This window comes from Dermacentor albipictus, chromosome 1 (assembly GCF_038994185.2).
Source record: "Dermacentor albipictus isolate Rhodes 1998 colony chromosome 1, USDA_Dalb.pri_finalv2, whole genome shotgun sequence".
In the NCBI taxonomy this organism is placed as follows: domain Eukaryota; kingdom Metazoa; phylum Arthropoda; class Arachnida; order Ixodida; family Ixodidae; genus Dermacentor; species Dermacentor albipictus.
Window position 1 is genome coordinate 428,781,269 of NC_091821.1, and position 22,952 is coordinate 428,804,220.

At 50.1% G+C, this 22,952-nt stretch overlaps 1 protein-coding gene and 2 pseudogenes across 1 annotated transcript; 1 reads left to right on the forward strand and 2 right to left on the reverse strand.

Annotated features, from left to right (window-relative positions):
- LOC135897535 (uncharacterized) lies at positions 1-12,473 on the reverse strand. Its single transcript, XM_065426183.1, has 4 exons — positions 11,826-12,473; positions 8,070-8,329; positions 6,368-6,611; positions 1-299 (listed from the first exon to the last, which is right to left on the reverse strand). The coding sequence occupies exons 1-4, from the start codon at positions 12,144-12,146 to the stop codon at positions 192-194; spliced, it is 933 nt and encodes a 310-aa protein (XP_065282255.1). The 5' UTR covers positions 12,147-12,473; the 3' UTR covers positions 1-191.
- LOC135897760 (uncharacterized) lies at positions 12,145-22,452 on the forward strand (annotated as a pseudogene).
- Positions 17,839-20,679, reverse strand: LOC135896710 (uncharacterized; annotated as a pseudogene).
- Positions 22,453-22,952: the final 500 nt, after the last annotated feature.

A 22,952-nucleotide genomic window follows, 5' to 3' on the forward strand; every position in this document is an offset into this window, starting at 1 on the left:
TCAAAGGGCAGCTTGCGCGGTTTTTATTACACACGGTACACTGAAGGCGCTCGGTGTAGAGCTCCATGCCCCACAAGAGAGAGAGAGAGAAAAAAAAAGAAAGCAATGTGACCGTAAGAAAAAAAGGTACGCAAAAGAAAAAAAAAGACGAAGGCAGAAAAAAAAAGAAATGTAAAACGAGCAGTCCCCGTTCACTGGCCTTGAGCACACTCCGCGGCAGCTGCTTTTTCACTCTTGGCACACCGAGTTTTGCCGGACCCCATCTTTGAACTCGCCTCGTGCAGCGACATGAGCTCCTTCTGCAAAACACGTTACATATAGAAATAGATAGAATTATGGGGAGAACGCTGTGGGTGTCGCACACTTCGACTACGTTAAAAAAGGTAATAATCGATAGGTAATGCTGACACTTCGGAAACGAGTCCAACAGACACTGTTTCAACTACGCCGAAGATAATTTTAAGCTAGCGTTATACAGTAGCTCCAACTCTACCGCAAGGCCGCAAACCAGGGCGCACTTGGCTGTACCAACACTAGACGTCGCATTCGCGATGCCTTTCCGACGTTTGCCAGCCTCGGCCAGTTGATTTCACAGTGTGGTGAGACCACGCTCTATAAACTCGGCTGAATAGTATGCATGCCGTGCTGTCACTGATTGAAGTGAACCCCACCGGTTAAGAATTCCGGCTGTAGTGACGGCCCGGTTACTGGGCCACCCTTAATTTAGACCGTGGATTATTGTAAGCACTTGACGTCGCGCCACAAGTGCGTTGAAAATGCGTCTTATCTGAGTAGCTGCTCTGGGGCCCTATAACGCGAAACTATTCCAGTCTGTTTTCATCACAACCTCCCGACGTCGCATTCACGTAGCCACCGACGCAAGCCTCCGGTGGTGAGTCGCAGCATTCTTTGAGCAGGCCAATGAAACGCTCTCCTCGTTTATAGGTATGTTTTGTTCGCTTTCACAGCGAATGGGATTTGTTTACTTGACCGGTTCTTTTTCTTTTTTTCTTATCTAATTGGCTGGCCAGAGGCGAGGCTCACGCTGAAGAGGAGAGGGTTTGGTGGGGCTGAACTAGCCGCAGGGAAAGTATTATAGCCGGACGATGAGGGAGGTGCCGACGATTGAACCGCTTGTCCTCGCCTAGCTCTCGGTGTCTCGTAGGAAATTGTGGTAGCGTGCAACGCAACGGGGAAAATTCAGATAAAACGGACCCTGAGGGAAGAAAGGTTGGCGTAGCAATGTCGTGTGCGTGGCGTAAAAGCTCGACAACGTTACACTGTTGCGCAACAACTTGTATGACATGCGAGGAAACCGTTCTGCCCGGCAGCTGCGAGTAGCCAGTGCTAGAGCGATTGGCGGACAGCCATCTTATATTCGTTTCGGAACGGCGCAGTCTCCGATTATTCCGAAAAAAAAATTGAGTTTCGTTCGGCATATTAACGCAGCTTTAATGCGTACAAGTCACTTTGACGTGTGGGCTCTTCCGTTTTTTGTGACGACGAGTGACAGGCGATGTGAGCGGAGCCCGAAATGTTTTGACCAATCGCAGAGGGTTGATGGTGAAAACGGGGTAGCATCGAATATACAAATTTTTATTTTGTACGATTAAATCATTCGTAATCAAGGGCCCTATAATGTAAAACTATTCCAATATGTTTTATTCCAATCTCCTGACGTCAAATTTGCTTAACCACCGAGGCAAGCACCGGGCGGTCGCCCACAGGGTTGTCTGAACAGATCAATCAAACGCTCTCCTCGTTCGAAGGAGGTCAGTTTTGTTTCCTTGAAAAACGAATAACATTGCCTACACTGAGCGGCTTGTCGCATTTAATTGGCTGACAAAAGGCGAGAAGGCTCAAGTGGAGAGGGATTCGATGGGGCATAGCCAGTGCACTGAAAATCGAAAACCGGATGAAGAGGTCCGTGCTGGCGTCTTCGATTGGTCCGCTTTCCCTTACTTAGCTTGCGGTGGCTGGTGGAAAATCGCGGCGGCATGCAACGGAAGCTTAAGAATGCCGCTAAAACGGATCCTCAGCAAAGAAGAGTTGGCATAGCGAGGTCATAAACATGCCATAAGCGCTCGTTAACGTTACACGGCCACGCAAAAAGTTTTATTGTACTCAAATACACCCATGCTCTCCGGCAGGTGCAAGTAGCCAGCGCCTGAACCATAGGCGGCAGCCATCTTTTATTCCTGTCGGAACGGGGCAGTCTGCGGCTATTCAGAAGAAAATTCAGTTTTGTTCGGCATATTAATGCATCTTTAATGCGTACACGTCACTTTGACGCGTTGAGTTTTCGCGGTTTTGTGACGTCGCGTGACAGGCAGGTGAAGTGGGTGCAGCCCGAAAACTTTTGACCAATAGCCGGGGGCTAATGGCGAGAAGGCGTCGAATTAGAAATAACTTTTTCTTTTTTCCGCCAAATCATGCATACACACTGTGTAGACATCATATCAGATGGGGAGGTATCGCGATTTTCGGGACGTCGGGTGACAGACAGGTGAAGTGGGGGTGGTCCAAAAATGTTTTTGACCAATCGCGGAGGGCTGATAGCACAAATGGAATAGAAAATTTTGGAATAGTTTTACGTTATAGCGCCCCAATGCGTACATTTCATATAATATTGTTTTTTTCCGTGGTTTTTTCCTGATGTCGCGTGACAGACAAGCGAAATGAAATTTCCCGGAAAGAATTCGACCAATCGTATAGGGCGGATCGGAGAAATGGAATAGTAAAGTTTGTAATAGCTTTACGTCATGGCGCTCCTGTACAATGTAAATCATTGCGGTTCATATATGCACGCAGCAACATGGTAACGCCTAAAGATGTTACGTAACTTTCCACAAAAGGGTGAAAAACGTACATGCCTATTACAGCCTGAGATGACATCACGTAACCGAAATAAAGTCCTGTAGGATTTAGAGTGTTTACGCTAAGAAGGATCCTCGTGCAAGGTACGTTCATTACAAACTGCAATTATGATGTCATTCGTTGCGTGGTGCATTTGTTATCGTACTTCCCATTTCGATTTAGGTTGGTAAATGTTGTTCATTTAAAAGCGGTCACTAACTCACTGTTACCTGTTACCCGTCTGTCAGTGTGTTAGCTAACTATATGGGCAATGACACCATAAGCTCCTCCCTGTAATTCATACACGCACTCCACTTGAAGCTATTGTCTTCTTGCGATTTGAGCTTCGTTACTGTCGACCAATCTTGAAACATAACCAAGAGAGAAGTTCTCAAACGTACATCGAACGAAGGTGACTAACAGGCGAGCGCGTACAGACGTGGACTAGCAGAACAGTAGACACATGGAACTCAGAGAAGGGGAACTTCGCCCGAGTGTGTACCGAACTGCACTTGTTCCAAGCTGCTCGTTTATTCAGTGGTACAGGGGCGCCACACTCAGTCAGTGGTCAAAGTAGCTACGCGGCACAATTATCAGTGTTGAAATTAGGCGGGGCACAGCAAGAGTTAAAAGAAAAGAAGTGAACTCGACGTTCGCGGTGCAGGACTTCAGCTCCGCTATACGTCTGATATTAGCATCGGGAAATTAAGCGCGGAAAATTCTCGAAACAAACTACATTAGGACCTCTAATAGCAAATGTACCACGTTTACCTCTAATAGCAAACGTCAACGTACCAGTCTGCACGAGATCAGTATATCGTACGTTCTCCTGACCACATTGATCACGTGTAGCAAACCACGTTTAAAGATCGACCATTTTAAAGATCGACACGCACCATCGCGATCCATGCCTTCTCAGACGGACGATTTCATCTAGAGGTACATGTTCACACCAGTGGACAAAAAAACGCATGCGGCATGCCGCGCTACGCTCAAAGCACCAGCACTGGCAGGATCGAAGTTACAGGCGTTGTTTGCCCGCGCAGCGATTGAGCGATTCACTCTCAGAATATAGGTTGAGATCAGCGATGTTCTTCGCATCGTTTGGCTAGTTTGGCAAAGTGAATGAAGCAGCCTCTACAGACTAGTCTACTCGACTGGCGGCAAGCGGCATGCCGCTAATATAACCCACAAGACCCACTCGCCCTGCGGCAGGAAAAAGTTGCCGCTCGCCTACATGTTCTCGTGGCGCGCTTTCTACCGGACGCGGAATGCCGCACGCCCGCATTTCCCGCTATAGTGAGGACGCACCATAACTCATTCTGCGTCTGCAGCTCGTGTCGCCAGCATGAGGGCAGCAGTGCTGGTGTCGACGTCTCACGAAGCTGTCTTTTAAATTACGTATGCTTGGTTATTGGTGCCCTGAGCGATGGCGACGATCAGCTGGCTTAAAGGTTCCGGTAGCAACGTCAGCTTCAACGAGAAACCTCTCTATTTTTTCTTCCTTAACTGACAAGCCGCCATGGCTCCATAGCTATGGCGTTCATTTCCTTGAGCACGAGGTGGCGGGTTCGACTCCAGACAGCGGTGGTGGCCGCATTTCGTGGTGTCGGTAAGCAAAAGCGCTCGAACTTATTTTTTAGATGCACGTTAAAGAACCTCAGGTGGTTTAAGTCAGTCCGAAGCAATAGACTTCGACGTTTCACGCTGCCAATGTGTTTTTCGCGCAGGTTATAATTCGAAACCGGCTTGTTCTCTCCTTAATTTTTTTTTCTAATGTCTTCAATTTAATGCGTATGCGTTGGACTCCGCTTATTGTCTGCCGCTTGTCACTGCCTGCAAAACATGGCCGCGCACTACGTCACGCTTTAATGACTTTTAGTCCACGGTGCTCAACATCAATGGCGAAGATTGAAATAAAGCGAATTGAACTTAAATTGAATTTAAATCGAATTGAAGAGTCGCGGGACGGGGGAACTTTCCCAGATGGTCGTAGTCGAACGCCTTTCCTCCGAGATGACGCTACAAGCGCTCCTGTTTCTGGCGCGTGGATTCTGCGAGGTCATCACTGCCATCGCGAAAAGCAATTCCTGTTTGATAGGAACAACAATACGTACAGTTCAAGTTGCAAAAATTTGAAAAAATAAAAAGACAGACAAGGACGAACCTTAGCAAGTAGGAAGGCTGCGAAACGTTTATAAGGAATTTTACTTCGATACGAGGAGGTCTTGCCCTTAGAACCCTTGATTTTAGGACCTCCTTCTTTACATGTTTCATGCCTAAATGTAGCTATTCTATATGAAGTAAATAAATCGAAATGGAATTGAGCTGATAACTAAAGAAGGTTTTTCGGACACAGGGGCCACCACATTATCATTGCATCATAAAACAAAGCTAAATTTGCAGAGGTCTTGCAAATAAGGCTAGGTAGTATAAAAACATTACCCATAATAAAGAAAACTGCGAAGGCACTGCGCTCGCTTCTCCTGCCTAGGTCACGCGTGGCAGCCGCGTTCGATCGCTAGAAAGGAGCGAATAACATTGTCATGACGTCACAAGGGGTGCGCTACGTAGATGTGAATACCAAAACCGGATCAGGCAGTTATGTACTGCAGTAAATCATTCGAGGCCCTCTGACGCCTTCCACAAGTTTTGTGGCGTTTAGAGAACTCGGGTTATGCTGCTACACATCGGACCGCGCAACGGGCAGCAGCATATAACGCACGACCGAGCGAGTGCCGAAACGTCGTTATCTCCTGTCCCACGTGACCACTATCGATGTCACGACGTCGCGACACACGCACCTTCTGGGAACGGAAACCGAAACTGGCTCGGTGAAAAGCTGTTATCTAGTTGCATAGATACACTCTTGAGCAAAATTGCACTCTTTGGGTCGTATGTGGCCATACAACGATAATCGTCATCTCTATTGCCCGCATTTCTTTTCTTTGAGGCTGCGAGGCCGGTTCTTCCAAGTCAAGAACGGCATGCGCCTTATCAGCATGACAGAGCATTCTCGACAGGAAAGTAGCGAGCGCAACGTTTCCAAGAAAGGAAATGCAAGCAAGACAGATGACTATCGTTGTGTTTGCAAATATAGACCCCAAATGGTGCACATTTTTTTTCAGAGTGTAGTTTGACATAGTGTAGTGCCACATAGGCGTTCTGAGCCTTGTTAGTATCCCCCCCCCCTTCTTTTTAGGGATTTCGGCCCAAAATCTTCACTTAAGGTGAGAAAATGGAGAAGTCGAAAATGCCGTGTCAGTAAAGAGCGAAAGAAAGACGGAAGAAACGAATAAAACTGACGACGGGGCTTACATACACATATTGGTATAATGACTCACTACAAGGACCGTATAGCGCGAAAGAGAAGGCAGTGACAAGACAGAAAAAGAACACAAATACATAGGACGGGCGCCACTGGCTGCCCCGCGTTTCCCGTCCCGTCCTAGAGCATTGTCTCGCGCTGCCATACCGTCCCCGTGACGTCACCGCACGCGTCACTGCGCACCTCGAGCTGCTGCACGGCGCGGCGCTTGGCCTCGAGCACGACGCGGCTGATGGGGGGCGCCTTCTTCTTCATGGCCCGCCAGGCGGCCTCCATCTGCAGCTTCTTCTGGCGCAGGTCCTCCAGCCGCAGCGCCATGGTGGCCTGCAGCACCGTGGTCAGGTTGGGGCTGTCGCCGGCCGCCGACGCGCAGCCGCCGCCACCGCTGCTCTTGCGCCAGTGGGGGTGCCCCATGTACGTCAGCACTCTGCAATTGTTCGCGCAGAAGAATTATTTTTTTTACGGCGAAGCTGTAGACCTCTGCCGTCCGAGGAAATTTTCGTGTCGTTGTAAGCAAAAAACTTCCCATACGTAGGCCGATCCCGGAGATAGTGCAATGCCGGGCAGACCCTCGGCGGAGGTGAAGCAGGCGTTAAGCACTCCCCACACGTGAGCCGATCCCGAAGATAGTGCAATGCCGGCCCGACTCGCGGCGGAGGTACAGTTCGCCATTAAGGGGCCCACATACACAGCTTCGCTGGTCATACTTCTTCACAGAGTGAACGGGCACTGATACCTTTTTCTGTTTGAGCGGGACCAGCCTTGATTGTGCAGGCTGCTGCACGCAGGTACTTGCACACGTGTCTTTTTTGTCTTTCTATTGCCATGGTGACGTTGCCCCAACGTGGAGATCGTGCGTAGGTGGTTGAGCCTTACCAGGAACTGATGTGGCTGTGAAATTTTTTTGAATTCGCAGTAATTACAATTTGGAACAAGTTCGAGAGAGAGTAAAGTCTGTTCCACTGTTTAATTCGTTCCTTAACAAATGAAAAAAAAATAAACATGCTTTAGCTGTGCTTAGCGTTTTGCTTAAAAAAACATGATGGTATAGTGGTTATCATGAAGTATCTAATTTTATACGAGTCATATTTCTCCTCAATTTCCGTCTGAGTGAATGACAGCTTTTGAATATACCTCCCTTCAAGTGTCGTTCTCTTAGCGTAGTATATAATATTGTAATTGAAGTTTTTGTATTGGAGCCGCAGAAATACGTCATGTATATTGTTAGCAGCCAGAACTTTTGTTCGGTGACGGAAGGCATCTGTACGTGTGTACGCGTGTATTTTTTATTGGCAATGACCAACTCCTCTAAGCACACCGAGACACACTACGAGCGGACCTGAAAACGGCTACTGCTCCAATTACCCTCTGCACTTGTACAAAGGGAATCTGCCTGGTCCTGGGTGCGTATCGAATTGGATTTTACCCAAAAGCAAGAAGATCTGATCAGTGAAATAGAATGCTGTACAGCAAAAATTACGCGTTCACGCTTTAATAAAAACCAGTATTTCTGTGCCCGTGCTGCCACAAAGGGATAGCATTTTTGTCGGGCACGGACGCAGATCGTCTACAAATAGATTATGGGAGCCTCGGCACAGCGAAACGCTCGCGTCCCATGTGCGTCATACGTGACTGTGCTCCTCGATTCCTTTAAGCCACTGCACAAGAGGAAATGTCGCAAACAGCGCCCCGTTTGCCTACACCCCTGCTGAAAAGCAAAGAGCGACAAACAGAAAAAAAATATAACTGTCGCTCAGCAGAGCCATTACAGAGCGTTCGGGTGATTGCGTCAGTCTGCCCGAGTGTGACTCTACCTGACCCTTGCCTGCCCTCCATACAATATTTTTTTTTTCTTTCGAATTAGGTTCCGGGGCGCTGCGCCCACCTGTAGACGAGTATGTCCCCGATGACGTCGGGGTTGTCGGCGTAGCACTTGCGGATGCGCCTCCACTGGCGGAGCATACCCGACGGGATGGTGGACGTCGAGCTGGTCGACGTCTCCGTGCTGCCCTCGCTGCTCGCCTCGTCCTCCTCTCCCTCCTCGTCCTCCTCGTCCTCTTCGTCGTCCAGCTCGTACTCGCTGCCGCTGGAGCTCGAGCGCTCCTGTTCCGCCTCTAGCCACGCGCTGGGGCCACTTTGCGTCACCTGCAGGAGACAAAAGAAACTCGTTTCATTTCACAAGTCGGTGTCTCGATCGGCCGCCAACACAGGAACCATTATACATAGTCCTGCAACGTAATCATTAATAATATACCAATCTGAAGCCCGAGTACGTACACAGCCATGAGTGCCAGTGACGAAGACACCCGAGCTAATATCGGCGATACCGAAATGTTCAGCCGCCTAAATAAGCTACATGTCATATATATCAAAGATTATTTACTCGCACCAAGGTACGAAAAGAACAACAACAGGAAACAATTTCCGAATGTAATACTTTGTTGGACATCCAAATTTGGGTATAACGACGCGCACCATCTGGCCTCTCTTGAGGCCACTCTATTAAGAACTTGGGTCAGCTAGTTCAAATTTGAAATAGAAGAATTTCGGGCTCGTTAGCGACGATTGTAAGCCATTTGCAACTTCATTAAAGTCTACCTGAAGGAGTCACAGGTACGAATTCATTTGATGTGATCCATACTGCGCGACGTACACACCGAAGTGTGTCCTTCCTCTGAGAGACGTACTGGCGTCAAGATGAGAAGAGCGATAAAAGGGAGGTTCGGAATTGGTGTCTAGAGCTTATAGGTGGCCCCGATAAGCGAACGCTTTGCTTTCGCGGTCTGCCCCACCGACGACGTGCTTTAGAACAGGGTTGACGACTTGCGTTAGCATCGTGCGGTGGCAGCGCCCTTCCTGCACGCAGAAGGGAAAGCAAAACATAATTACAGTGGAAAATAAGATGAAATAATGCAAACCGCAATATTTTACAGGATGAAAAGGATACCCGACAGTTTATTATTTTCAATGACGAGGCATTGACACGTTTTTAACATGTCCGCGGCACTATTGAGACGACGCAAAGCAGGTTTGAGACGTTTGGGGCATCCTACGCTCATTCTTTATATTTAGCGTTAGGGGCCCGGCGAAAAGCCACACCTAAAGGTACAGTTTGGGTTCGGCGCATGCGCTGTAGCGCGGCCCTAGTCGCTTGGGAGGCCACTATTCCAAAACAGCTTAAAGACTACGCACGGAAAGAAACGTTGCTTATATTATTTCCCGAGCGCGCATACGTGGACCACTAAGCCTTTTAGACAAGATGCTGGGAATTGTAACGAACTTCTTAATACATCAGCGTACTTTTAAATAAAGACACCCGTGAAGAACTGAATGGAGGATGGTAATAATGCATATATGGTAGTGTCTGACATCGAGCTTGTCATAAAGAAGCTATGTTTCACAGTACGTCTTATGCACAAGAAACGATGACCGCTCCTGATGAAGGCCGCGAGGGATCTCCAGATTGTTGCGAGCCAGGAAGTAGGCAGTGTAGTCAGATGATGCTCGTTTCCTAATTGTATCAGCTTACCTAAGGCTTTGGGAGTAGGCATAATATACACAGATACGTGTATCCTATACCCGTGTTTCACACTCCTATACGCTCAAGATCAAGCTGACGTCTCGATTGCGCCTTCTATTGCGTATACTCTCTTGAAGGATGCTTGTGTTGACTCTAAAATGACTGAGCTGCGGGAATACACAGCACGTGTGGGATCCCGTGCGCTGACCGCAGCAATAATTAGTGATTTCAAAGCGACCTCTTAGGAGATGCCGATCCTTTATAGTTGTATCACGCTAACACTAATTAAGGTTGGATTACTTAGACATCGCGGGGTAGATAATCAAAGGGCATGCCGAAAACGTGTTCCTCGTAGAAAGAAGCCAAATTGCTTGGACATGTCCGCACACGGTTAAAGTTATTTCGACCGGCTCTGGAAACACAGCAGCAACAAAAAAGGAATGAGTAGGATTAACTGTGTTACAAAACATTTCTTTAAAAATTAAAAGCCAGCAGCGATATAGTAGTAGGCAATCAAACACGATACTATTGTGTCTGAACTTTTAAAAGGTCACAAGAGAAAATTATTGAATCCAACGTCCTAAAGCAATACAGCAGCAACGAAAAAAACACGATGCAGAAACTCCACTGGTCTTGTCTAAGTATGCGTAACCGTACTCCCCGAATCTCAGTTCACCCACCCCAAAATTTGTTTTCCCAGTCCCAAATTTCAAGCTGGCACATCCCCAAACTTAAGTTGGCCCACCTCCAAATATCAAGTTGGCTCACCTCGAAATTTCAAATTGGCTCAGCCCCAACTTGTATATTGGCCCACACTCAAATTTCAGTTGGCGTACCCCAACCCCCCCAATTTCAGGTTGGCCCAAGCCTAAATTTAAATTAGCCTACGTCCAAATTTTATGTTAGACCACCCCCAAATTTAAATTTGGTCAACCCGCAAATTTCAGTTAGCCCAACCCTAAATTTCAATTGGCCCACCCCTGCTATAAGCTACCTCATGCATCTTCTATGGTATCCAATGTATTCCTATGGGTATTCTTTCTAAAAATTCATTTTGTTTCAATTGTTCATTATCGCTTATGAAGCTGACAATGTACATTCACAGTATTATAACGAGTAAATGTCTTAACTTCGTTAACTGCGAATTTTTGTGCAGATACACCACCATTCGCGTGCATTTTCGCTTCACGCAGCTGAGGTACTCGCCAGAGTATGCTTAACACAATAAAAACGGCGTTGTGAAGGAGTTCGTATTAATTTCAGCAACTGAAGGTTCCGTGACGAGCAACGAAAGAAGCGTACACATGCATTTTTGCATTCCTCCTCCACCTGAACATACTCGCCACTACACTGGAATTCGAGCCCATGACCCTCGTGCTTATGAGAACGCCACAGCTATTTTATACATTATTCTAACGCGTTGCTATCGCATTCTTAGTTTCGCCCTAATGGCGAAAGTGCGATCTTTTCATGCTAGCAAGGTTGGGAAGCTTCCCAGGAGGGATCGTCCAGGCTTCAGTATTTCTCACATTTCCATCGAACTTCACACGCTTTTCACTTAAAGAAACGCACGCCTCCTATCCGATTGGTTTTGCTTCCCGAACAAACATAACCGTTGGCGTCGATCGCAACGCAACGGCGTCTCGATAAAAACATTTCACCCGCCGCGAGCTTTAGGGCTCAATGAAAGCATCTGTGCAGCGCAACGAAAACAGGACATAAGAAGAAACGAAGACGAGGACAAGAGCTTGTCTTAATTCGTCTTCGTTTTGTAGCGCTATACAGATACCTCTCTATAATGCCCTACCGACAAGCCCATATCGCGACCCTCGTCGACTTAAGACTTAACTCCATTGACTCGGCTCTCGTGCCGAGGCGTACTGCAAAGCCAGCCTCGCTTCGAGCTTCACGTTCTAAAACACGTCGAGGCAGTCAAACATAACCGCAGCTTCTCCCCTACGGTGTCTTTCGTAGCCAAAGTAAAGATTTCGAAGATTTCGAACGGTCGAGTAAGACAAACACGGAAGCCGTCTCGCTCTCGCCAACGGCCGCGTCCATCGACGCGGCCGTTGAGTCGATTGAGCGCGCGGAACTCCGAATGCCAACCGCGAATCGCCGTACCTGGCTGGGCTGACTGCGGCTGCACCAGATCTTCACCGCGTCGTCCGTGTCCACCTCGGGAAGATGGATGCGCGGCGACAGGCTGCGGTCGCCCGCCGCGCTCGCTTGCTGCTGCTGCATGGAGGCTGCTTTTCCCGGTCCCGATCCGTGCGCCGGCTCGCCCGACTCGCAGCCACCGATGACGACCACTTCGCTCAGCGCTTCTTCGTCCTCTTCTTCTTCGTCGGAACCGCGTTCGCCGGCCTGCCAGCGGCGCAGACGCTGCTGCCACCTCTCTCGAGCGTCGGCCACGTTCGCGGGCAGCGAATGGAGCAGGCCCATGTGTCGGCTGCAGCGAGTGCCGCGTGCAGAGGCAGGAGGCGCGCCCCACCCGAACAGACTCTTCTTCCGAGGACCCGCGTGCAAACCCTCCGCGGTCGCTTGCTCTCCTCCTGGAACCCGTCGTTGGAATCTGTTGCGAAGGTAACCGTCTTCGAATTCGTCAAGCGTTCGATTCTGGGCAGCTGCGGTGTGCTAGCGATCCAGCTGGCTCCAACTGAAAAAACCGTATGGCCGTGCAGCAGTTTCTTGGATCACGGTCACAGAAGTGAAGAAGCGTTCACCACGTGATGTCTCTACCGCACGTGGCCAACACTCTTCGACATGCCGAAACACGGCTTAGAAAGTTTCTTCTTCTTTCTTGTTCTCTGTTCGCTTTTCCTTTTCTTTGTCTTTTCGGCGCGCCCTCCTCGAAGTGAGAGTGCTCGAGCCTGGATCATTGGGCGCAGCGCGTGAAGAGTTACAAGAGCAGTGTATAGCGCGATGTATGAGAGGAAAGCGCGTGCTCTCGACCAGTGTTGCCAATTTTTTTTTAACGCGCCGCGACAGTGAGACAGAAAAGTCGGTGAATTTTTTGTCTTTTTTTGTCGATTTTCTGTAACGTATGTACTCTGGAACACTGTAATACAGTTTAAGCTAACGGGCCGTGATCATCTACGCAAACGTTTCGCGTTTGTCTGGGGTCCGTGCGGGGAGTGAATATAGTTAACGTGAATTTGACAGCAGGGTGCACTGGTCTTTCACTTTACATATATGTGTACATAACAACGCACCCGCCGTGGCGGTGTATAGTGGCCTTGGCGTTGCGCTGCTAAACCGAGTGTGCGGGATGAAATCCCGGCCGCTGCGGCTGCATTTCGATGGGGGGTAAACCAGAAAAACACCCATATACCCTGCATTAGGTACATGTTAAACTTCCGGTGGTACAAATTAATATGGAGTCCCCGACTGCGCTGTGCCTCATATTCATATCGGAGTTCTGCCACGTAAAACCCTAGGATAGTTCTTTTTTTTTTACGTAACGAAAGAAGACTGCAGAAATTCAGTGTTTATCCTCAGATTGTTAGGTTACAAATGCCGCAGGATTCGAAAGAACACTAGTAATCTGTGTTTGGAAGCACGAAAAGGTGCTTGGTCCACATTATTGCCGCAGGTTTTTCTAGTTGACATGCTCTGTGGTGAGGTCAATTCTGCGGCGCACTTTTGGTCCCATGCTAACATGGCGATACCACTTACGTGCCATCAACATAGGTAAAGTACTGCGTGAATACACAAAGCCAAGAGAAAAGGAAGTGGTGTGTTCAGATTCGGGTGAAAGTAGTCCAGAAGCTCCGATATCTACATGTTTTGCTACATACTATAAATGTCTTATTATGTGCCTGCTGCGTTTTAACTCGCACCATAAAACTGACTGCAACATGCACGTGTAGTATACGTATTCGCTGCTCCACTTGCATATGACCAGCAATTGGTGAAACGCACAAACCGCAGCGTTAAGATCGATTCAAATCGATTTTGTAAAGAATAAAAAAAAAGAATGTGTTTTGTGAGCACGATGCTAATCCTGCGAAGGCCACCATGCTGTGGAGCGCATTGTGAAGGCCACCAATGCGAATTCACCCGTTGCTTCATCATGGTCACAAAGCCCACGCTTCGTACAGCCATTTTCGGCCCCTTACATGCGGCTTCCCAGTAAAAAAACTTGCTCAAACCAGCTACAAATTTCCAATTGGAACCAATTTGATATTTCCAATTGTGTTTTGGGACACCCAGTGGAAAAATCCAGCGGGTCTAATTGGACCGACTGTTTTTTTTTTAACACAATTGTACCCAATTGATCTCTGAATTATACTTGAGACCAACATGAAAACCGAAGGAAAGGAAAAAAAAAGCCTAGATGGGCCCTAACCTTGATGTGACACAGATATACCTGAAGTTCCCTCTAAGAAGCACCCACATACATGAACACACTACGACAATTCTCTTCATTGACATTCCTAACACTCACCACTTCATTATGAGAGATGTATGTGAGGTACTATATATGAGAGCAAAATTTGTTTGACCAAGTGGTGCCAGTGCTCCATGAGAAATTGATAAAATTTTAAGATAAATATTTAACTTGACAGAAAGCTAAATACTTCTCTCCATTGATCAGACCAAATTTCCAAAGAATTTTTACAGTCAAGCTAGCATTATAATTGTGCTGTTATTATTGTCAACTATTCTGTTGTTTCGCGAGAGTACTCATCGACTACCAACTGGGTCCATTTAAGAACAATTGGCATATCAATCTCCAGTCGTTCCAAAAACTCAATTAAAACTTCTTTCTTGCTGACTTCTTGCCTTACTGAGTGACACCAAACTAGATGAGCGGCTCCAGTAGGGCCACCATCTTATGCGCATAAGCACAAACCACTTATCTTAAGTATCATCAATCCAAATACTCTCACTCATTTTACCTCTTCCCCAATGCAGAACAGCAGACTTGAGCGCACCAGCTCAGGACGACCTCTCTTTCCTGTCAATAAAATATACATGTCTCTTGATTAATAAATGACGTTCTGGAAGGCCATTTTCGAATGAACATTACGAACGTTGAAGTCCCTAAAATCTAGCGACGATATCGCTCAATGACGATATCACTCCACTGGGCCTTTTTAATAAAAGTCAGCGTCGCTGCTGGGGCTTCACGAATAGAACTTATTGACAGGAAAGACAGAGGGGTCGACCTGAGCTAGTGCGCTATAGTCTGCTACTCTGCACTGGAGAAGAGGAGTGAAAGAACTGGGACGAGTGATGATAAGAGAAATGGTGAGTGCTTATGTATGTGAGACAGTTGCCTTGATAGAGCCGCTCGTCGAGCTTGGTGTCCTGCAGAAACTTCAACAACACTTTAGTTGCACGCAATGAAGTTGCAGCGTCAGGCCATGGGCCGAGGATAGCTTCCTTTGACCGTGGTTGCCTGTCAACGCTGGCTAGGAAACTTTTCAACGTCCTTCGCTCCAGCGTATATGCTGGGCAATCGCACAGTATGTGTTCCAGCGTTTCAGGCGTCTGGTAGCGTTCACAATCAGGGCTGTTCGACTGGCCGATGAGGTGCGCGTAGCGACGGGGTTTCACGAAAATTCATCGCAGCGTTAGGGCGTTCAGATTAGGGCTCCACCTCTTGTAACAGCTAGTCCGGAAAACTTACTCCTTCATGATGGTGATCATGATAATGCCTAACTATTGCAGGCCAATTACCTGAGATAGGACAGGAATCACTGCAGAAAAATCATAAGCCGACTTTAGGCAATGAAAAAAATACTACTTGCCAAAAACTAAAAATAATGCGTAACTGAGAGGTAAGGCTAAACCTACCTGAACTATCAAAGAAGTATTAACCCTTTAACTGGCGTCACAACAATATTGTTGTCCGAACAATAGGATGAGGAATAACGGTCGTGATCACGTACTCTGAGCCCTGAAAAAGTTTGGATGTGGGTTCGCGCCCCCCTCCCCCCACCTCCTAGTCGGCGTCTCTAACAGATATTAGATCTTGCCGTTGAGTGTGGAAGTTCCCCGACGTTGAGGGGGATTTTGAGAACTGAAGGTTCATTTACATTATTTACAGTAATAACACAAAGTAATGAACAGTCATAAAGTCATCGACGGCCGGCAGCAAATCGAACGTTGTGGCCCGCGGCAAGAAGAACGAAAAAAAGAATCTCTACTCCCTGTCTCTCGCTTTTAACCCCTTCGGTCTCTCGGGGTCATGTCATTTTCGGCCAATCGTCGAGCCAGCTCAGCTGTCGTCATTTTCCTCCAATGGTAGGCGCCCGTGCAAGTGTCGTCACATTCGGCCGATGGGGATGCTCCAAGGGCTCCATTGTCCGAGGGTTGGCTTGCCTCCGGCGTCGCCTCCTCGCCTGGCAGCGCTCAGCTGGAGAAGACGGGTTGTTCTCGAACGACCTTCCAGAGCCGCAAAACAGCTTTGCTCGGGGCCAAGATCAACTACCTGGGACCGTGCCAGCCTCCCGTTGCCCTTTCCGGAAGAGTCAAGCAGGGGGCGAGACAATAGCTCGACGTGCGGCGCCAACCTGTCTAACGGGTCCGGTAACACGTGGTAGGCGCGCCCCGGCTCACCATAATTGGAATGCGACGGCGATTGGATGTGGTCGGGGAACTTTAGTGATGCCATGAAAAGGGCCGGTATCCAATACGGACTAAATGACTATTCCCCAGCGGGGAGCTTCTGCCTCAATTTTGTGTGATGACGTGGAGACGATTGGTAATTTCTGTCAATTATGTCGATGTTTTTTTTTTATCTTTAAAGCACACAATTTTTGAACTGCAGTTTCACAGACTTCGACGAATTAGTTGTTCCCATCCCTGGTGTCCTGCAAGGAATCATGATTTGTTTCATGGCGGCTTGCTTCCTATATTGTTAGTATGTTATCTAATGTCAATTAAGTTAAACTTTAAAATTTCCTCAGAACGTTTCGCTTGCTTTCTGGACAGGCATAAATGTCGTTATTTCTCATTCCAATTCAACGCGATTCTTGGCTAATCCCCCGTAGTGGGCACGCCGCTATTTCAATAGGCGAAACCAAGCCTAACCAACTATGGAGAGCCCGAAGCGCAAGGACTCGTTTCCCCCGCGGTCTACGTTCTCGGCACCGTCTTTGGGCTCAAACGCCGCGCCGCTGCTTCCGCCGTGGGTGTCGCTCACGCAAGTGCCCGACAACCCGCCGAGCCAGCACTACTCCGTGACTGCTTCGCCGACCACGTCGCTGCTGTTCGACCCGTGCTCGACCTGCATCGCTGATAGATCCAGCGCTTCGCCGACTCACACGGAACGAGGCTGCCGCGACCAGCTGACAGCCGGGACCGAACATCTGCGACGACTTCCCGCCTCCGCGGACGCCGCCACCGCCCACAACGCGGCGGCGCTGCTATCGGCGCTGCTCATCGCCGCCTGCCTCGTCGGAGTCCTGGTCACCGTCGGAAGGCTGTTCGCGTGGAACAAGGATGCCGAAAACGAAGGCGTCAAGTCGACGGCGAAGTTTATGGCCCAGCACGAGACAGCCACGGTCAATGCCCGAGAGACTGACGCGGAGACTGCCATCGACGGCGAACTCGACTCCATCGGCGGTGATATCGAGGCATCGGAAAGAGGCTGGGAACGAATGGCCGACGAAGACAGCCGTCCCAGCACTCCGAGAAACAGCTCGCGCTCGTTGAGTGCTCGTCTGGGTGGTAGCAAGGAACACCTTGTTGAGCGCGTGACGGCACGCGAACCACGGGTCCGCGCTGATCCTGGAGACAGTGTTCGCGGCCCAGTTATTAATAACATGGACGAGAACGCTGCAAGCGGTATTAGTCTTTAAAGGAGATAGAACTGAGAAGCACGCTCGGAAAATTATGTGCATTGCGTACGTAGTAAAGATGGATATGTAATTTTTCTTATGGTATGTGTGCTTTGATACTTTGAGGATGGCTGTTCGATGTCACGTGCCTTGTATGATTCAAACGAGAAGAAAAATAAAGAGAGAGACAGAGAGAGAGAAAGAGAGAGAAAGATAGAACAACTTTAGTGAAAATGCCTGCAGAGTCGGTTAGGCTCCCTCCACGCAGGGAGGACAAGCTTTTACCGCGACGCGGCCACTACGTCAGTCTCGTGCATTGTGCTCCTCGAGGTCTTGGTTCCTCGCTACTTCCGCAGGCCCGAGAGGGCCGCCGCCCCAATCCTGGGGGTGCTGCCCCCCTTCTCCTCGGTTTCGCGCGGTCTCTGCCTCTCTAGAGCTGCCGAGACCTGCTGGACGGCCTTGAGTTGTGTCTCTTGGTCATAGCTCCTCATTGCAGCCTCTAGCTGCGGCGGGATCGTCGTCTTCTCCCTGGCTTCTCGCGGATTTAGGCTACAGTCCCAAAGGATGTGAGCCGCGGTGGCTCTCTCCTTCGCGCACAGTCTACACACGTCACTCGCGTACACGCTCGGACACACGTGCTTAGCTAGCACCGGGGTGAGCAAGGACCCCGTCTTTAATTGCCTGTATAACACTGCCTCCGTCCGGGTAAGCCCCGGGTGAGGTGGCGGCATAATCTGTCTGTTAAGTCTGTACCACTTCACTAGTTTGTTGAAGGTGGTCATCTTGTCCTTCGCACTGTACCGCGACCAACACTCTGAGTCGGCCGTGCTCGCAGCTGCGCGGTTGGTTAGTCCTCGCGCGGCCGAGTTGGCCGTCTCGTTGTGGTTCACGTTCCTGCGTTCCGACACGTCACTGCCCATGTGGGCCGGAAGCCACTTGATCACCACAGCACTTTTGCGTGCGATGTCTTCGGCCTTGCGCAGTATGCGCGCGGCCTCACTACATACCCTACCCTTGGCGTAGTTCTTCACTGCCGTTCTAGAGTCACACAACACTGTAGTGCATCCGGGGTTGGAGACGGCCAAGGCGATGGCCACCTCCCCCGCCCGGTGCGTCTCTCGAGTCCGGACGCTCGCCGTGGTCTTCGTTGCACCCGTCAATGCCTCGACAGCCACCACCGCGTATGCGTCGCTGCTCCCTTGATACTACGCCGCGTCCACGTAGAAGGCGCCTTCTTCTCTGGCGTGGAGGCCCACGAGAGCCCTGGCCCTCGCCAACCTCCTCTCCTTGTTGTGCTCCGGGTTCACGTTCCTCGGGATCGGGCAGACCCTGAGCTTTCTGTTGATGCTATCCGGTATAGGTACGTCTTTCTGCTGCTTGTCTTCTCTCCGCTCGAGGCCAAGGTCCCGCAGTATCTGTCTTCCGGTTCTCGTTTCAGAGAGACGCTCGAGTTGCGCCGTTCTCTGTGCTTCGGCTATTTCGTCCAGCGTGTTGTGGACTCCCAGCGCCATGAATTTTTCGGTGCTCGTGCTCCCGAGGAATCCGAGTGGCGCCTTACAAGCCTTGCGTATGGTGGCGTCTATCTTGTTACGTTCGCTCGGCCTCCAGTTGTGGAAGGCGGTCACGTACGTTATGTGGCTAACTGCGAAGCATTGAACGAGCCTAGTCAGGCTCTCCTCCTCCATCCCCGCTCTTCTGTTAGACACCCTCTTGATGAGTCTAATTGCCGCGGCCGCTTTGCCCGCGAGCTTGTTGACCGTTTCACCATTGACTCGGTTTCGCTGGATGAGCAGCCCGAGCACTCGAATCTCCTCGACCTCCGGTATTACTTGTCCTCCCGCTGTCTTGACCGTGATCTTGGGACGCTCGTACTTGACTTCCATATTCTTTCTTTTCCTGCCAGCTCCTGTCGGTGGAATCACCAGCAGTTCTGACTTGGCCGGAGAGCAAACGAGTCCAGACCCGCCCAGCTGCTCCTCGATGGCGTTGACCGCTTCTTGCAGCGTTGTCTCGATGTGTCCGTCGCTTCCTCCCGGTACGCATAGCGTAACGTCGTCGGCGTGGATGGTGTGACGGACCCCCACTACTCTTTCTAGCCGGTTGGCCACCCCGATCCTCACGAGGTTGAAGAGTAGCGGGGAGATCACCGAGCCCTGCGGAGTTCCGACGCTGCCCAGCTTCTTCTCTTCGAGCTGCAGGTCTCCCGTGCAAATTTCGGTGGTCCGTTCCATCAGGAAGTCTTTGATGTACTGGTATGTCCTTCTGCCCATGTTTAGCCTGGATACTTGGGCCAGGATAGCCGAGTGCCTCACTTTATCGAAGGCGATCTGCAAGTCCAGCCCGAGTATGGCCCTGTTGTCCTTGGTGCCCGTCGTATAGTCGATGATCTCGTTCTTCAGTAAGATCATGGCGCCTTGCGTCCCGAGCTTCTTCCGAAACCCGATGATGGAATTTGGGTTAAACTCCGATTCTTCCAGGTAACGCTGCCACCTGTTCATGAGAACGCGCTCGAGGACCTTTCCCACGCACGAAGTGAGCGAGATCGGCCTGAGGTTCTCTATGTTGGGCGGCTTGCCAGGCTTGGGGATGAGGATCGTCTTGGCTGCTTTGCATTGCTTGGACAGCCTGCCTATTTGCCAGCACTTGTTGTAGAAGTTCGTGAGCGTTTCGATGGCCGCTTCGTTGAGGTTCTTGAGCGCTCTGTTGCCCACTCGATCGGGATCCGCGGCGGACCTGCCATTGAGATCCTGCAGGGCAACTCTGACTTCCCAAGTCTGGATGTCTCGATCTAGCGTCTCGTTCCCGTTGCCTTGGTAATCCGGGTGTCTTTCCGTGGGGGTGGTCGGTAGGTACTTGGCATCCAAGCGCCCCTTGACCTCGTCGTCCCCGTGCTCGCAGATTGCCTTGTGTAGGATCCTGGCCAGGTTGTTGTGTTGGTGGCCCTTGGTCTTGGTTTCGTCAAGGAGGTGCCGCAGCATGTTCCACGTCTTGCCTTTGTGCATCTGTCCATCGGCTTCGTTGCAGGCCTCGTTCCACTGTTGGGTGCATAGCACCCTGCAGTGGACCTCGATCTGCCTATTGAGCTCGGCGATCTTCTTCCTTAAACTTCGGTTGGTTCGTCGCTTCTGCCACCTCGCCTTTATGGACTGCTTGGCTTCTATCAGGTGGGCCAGCCGACTGTCCATCTTGTCTATCCGTTCGTACGTCTCCAGCTCTTTGGTGGCTCCTTCCGTCGTCTCAACGACGTTGGCCGCCCATTGCTCGATGTCCGTAATGTCCAGTTGCACCGCGGGTAGCGCCTTTCGAAAGGCGTCCCAGTCCGTAATGCGATGCTTCCTTACGCCGCTTCCTTCGTACCGCTCGAAGGCCAAGGCCTTCGAGCGGTACGACGACCTCCACGATGTAGTGACCGCTGCCCAGCTCTTGGCCCGTGTTTCTCCATTTTGCTTCTCTCGATCCTCCATCGGTTTTGACTGAGGTTTCAATAATTATGTCGGCCGTCATGACGGCGGCTCGAGTAACGAAGGAAGAAGCCAAAGCAGACACCATCTGCACAAACACGCAGCAAAACATCATCGTGGTCAGCACCCCGGAAGAGAGGCGTGCCACGCTATACTCTAAGGTCAAAGCTCTTAACATAGGAGGCAGGACATACGAAGTCATCGCCTACCGAACGGCGCCGGACGGCACGGTCAAGGGAGTCATCCGAGGCATAGCCGTAGACGACACCCCGGAGTAGATAGCCGAAAACATCGTGAACCCGTGCAACCACCCTAGCGGTGGAGGCACACAGAATCAGCAATACAACCACAGTGATAGTACTCTTCGCAGGTCAGAAAGTACCGAACTACGTCAAATATGGCTCGATATTAGTCATGTGCGGGCTTTACCGCAAGCACTTTGACATGTGCAGGCAATGCGGCAAGGTCGGCCATAGAAGAGACGTATGCCCGAATCCCAACACCAGAGTGTGCTTCGGCTGCGGAATGGTGAACCCCAGCGAGGATCACAAACGCGAATGCAAGCCCAACTGCAAGCTCTGTGGGGGACAGCATCCAACGGGCGAGAGGAAATGCAAAAACAAGTACAAGATGCCGCACGTGGTCAAAAAACGGCAATGGGAACGCAAGATGGAAGCCATGCAGCAACAACCGGATCCGGAAAGCTTTCCGCCGCTGCGAGCGCCGTCTGCCTAGAGACCTCGCGGGGAATCGAGGCAGCATGACAGCAGCCGCAAGAGGGACAATAGCAAGGGAGGCAGGAGCGCCAGCCGCCACAGACCATCGCAGTCGAGAGAGAGAGTCGCCTGGGTCGACGCAGTCAAGGCAAACATGGCAGAGAAGAGACAACCACCAGCGCAAAACGCCGCGAAGAAGATCCAAGAAGAGAACGGGGTGGTAAAAGCCCTGAGAGACGAGAACGAGATGCTAAAGCGCAGAATCGCCGAACAGGACGCAACCATCAAGGAAATCAACGAGAAGCTAACGACATTAATTGCGTTGTAGCAACAGCAGCAGCTGCTGCCGAAGCCCGCACAAGAGCGGAAACAACAAGAGATAACCGAGGACGAAGCAGAGGTCGAGGTGGGCCCGAGAGCCACGAAAGAGGCGGGACCGGTTCCCAAGAGGAGAGCCATAGAGGGCGCCAAGGAACGAAAGATAATGGAGAGGATCGAAAAACAGGACAACAGACTCGATCGTCTTGAGGCGACCATCAAGGTAACCAACGAACGCTTCACTGCGCTCGGGCAAACTGTTCAGCAGATGACAACGAACATACAGAGCACGATCCAGAACATGATGGCGCAGATGCAAGCACTGCTGCAGACGCAGATACAGACACAAATACAAGGTATTGAAGCACAGATCATCGCCAAACTGCAGCAGTCATGGACGGGACAGCACGTACAGCAGCATCCACACCGCCAGTGAGAGACCTCTTGGTCTGGCACTGGAACTGCAACGGCTTTACCGGCAAGAGAGCGGTGCTGCAGCAACACTTGCAGCAACTAACGAGGAAACCAGACGTCATAATGATTCAAGAAAAATAAAGCACGGAAAAAGAAATGCTACTTTTGTTCAAAGTATAGTCCAAGTAAGAGCAGGTGCGTACTGTCGCTTGGGTTCATTGGACAGTGAAAGGGAGAGACAGAGAGAGAGAGAGTCTTATCGCCGCCCGAGTGGCTAGAGAATGCAGCTCGGTTCCTGCATTATCTCGAATGTTCCTTTCGCCAATGTTGTGTATGCAAGTGAAAAGGAAGCTATTAATATTATGGACGAGTTCAATGAATTCATGGGGGACGCATTCATGGCTGGTCATGGGGGAAGGAGTCCTTCCTCCCTATATGTGGTGGGTTGTCGCGAAACATCGCTCCTCATATATTCCCCAGGCGAAGCGCATATGCACTAACTGTAAACACCGTTAAACCACGTGCCACTCTACGGCTTTGAAATCATAA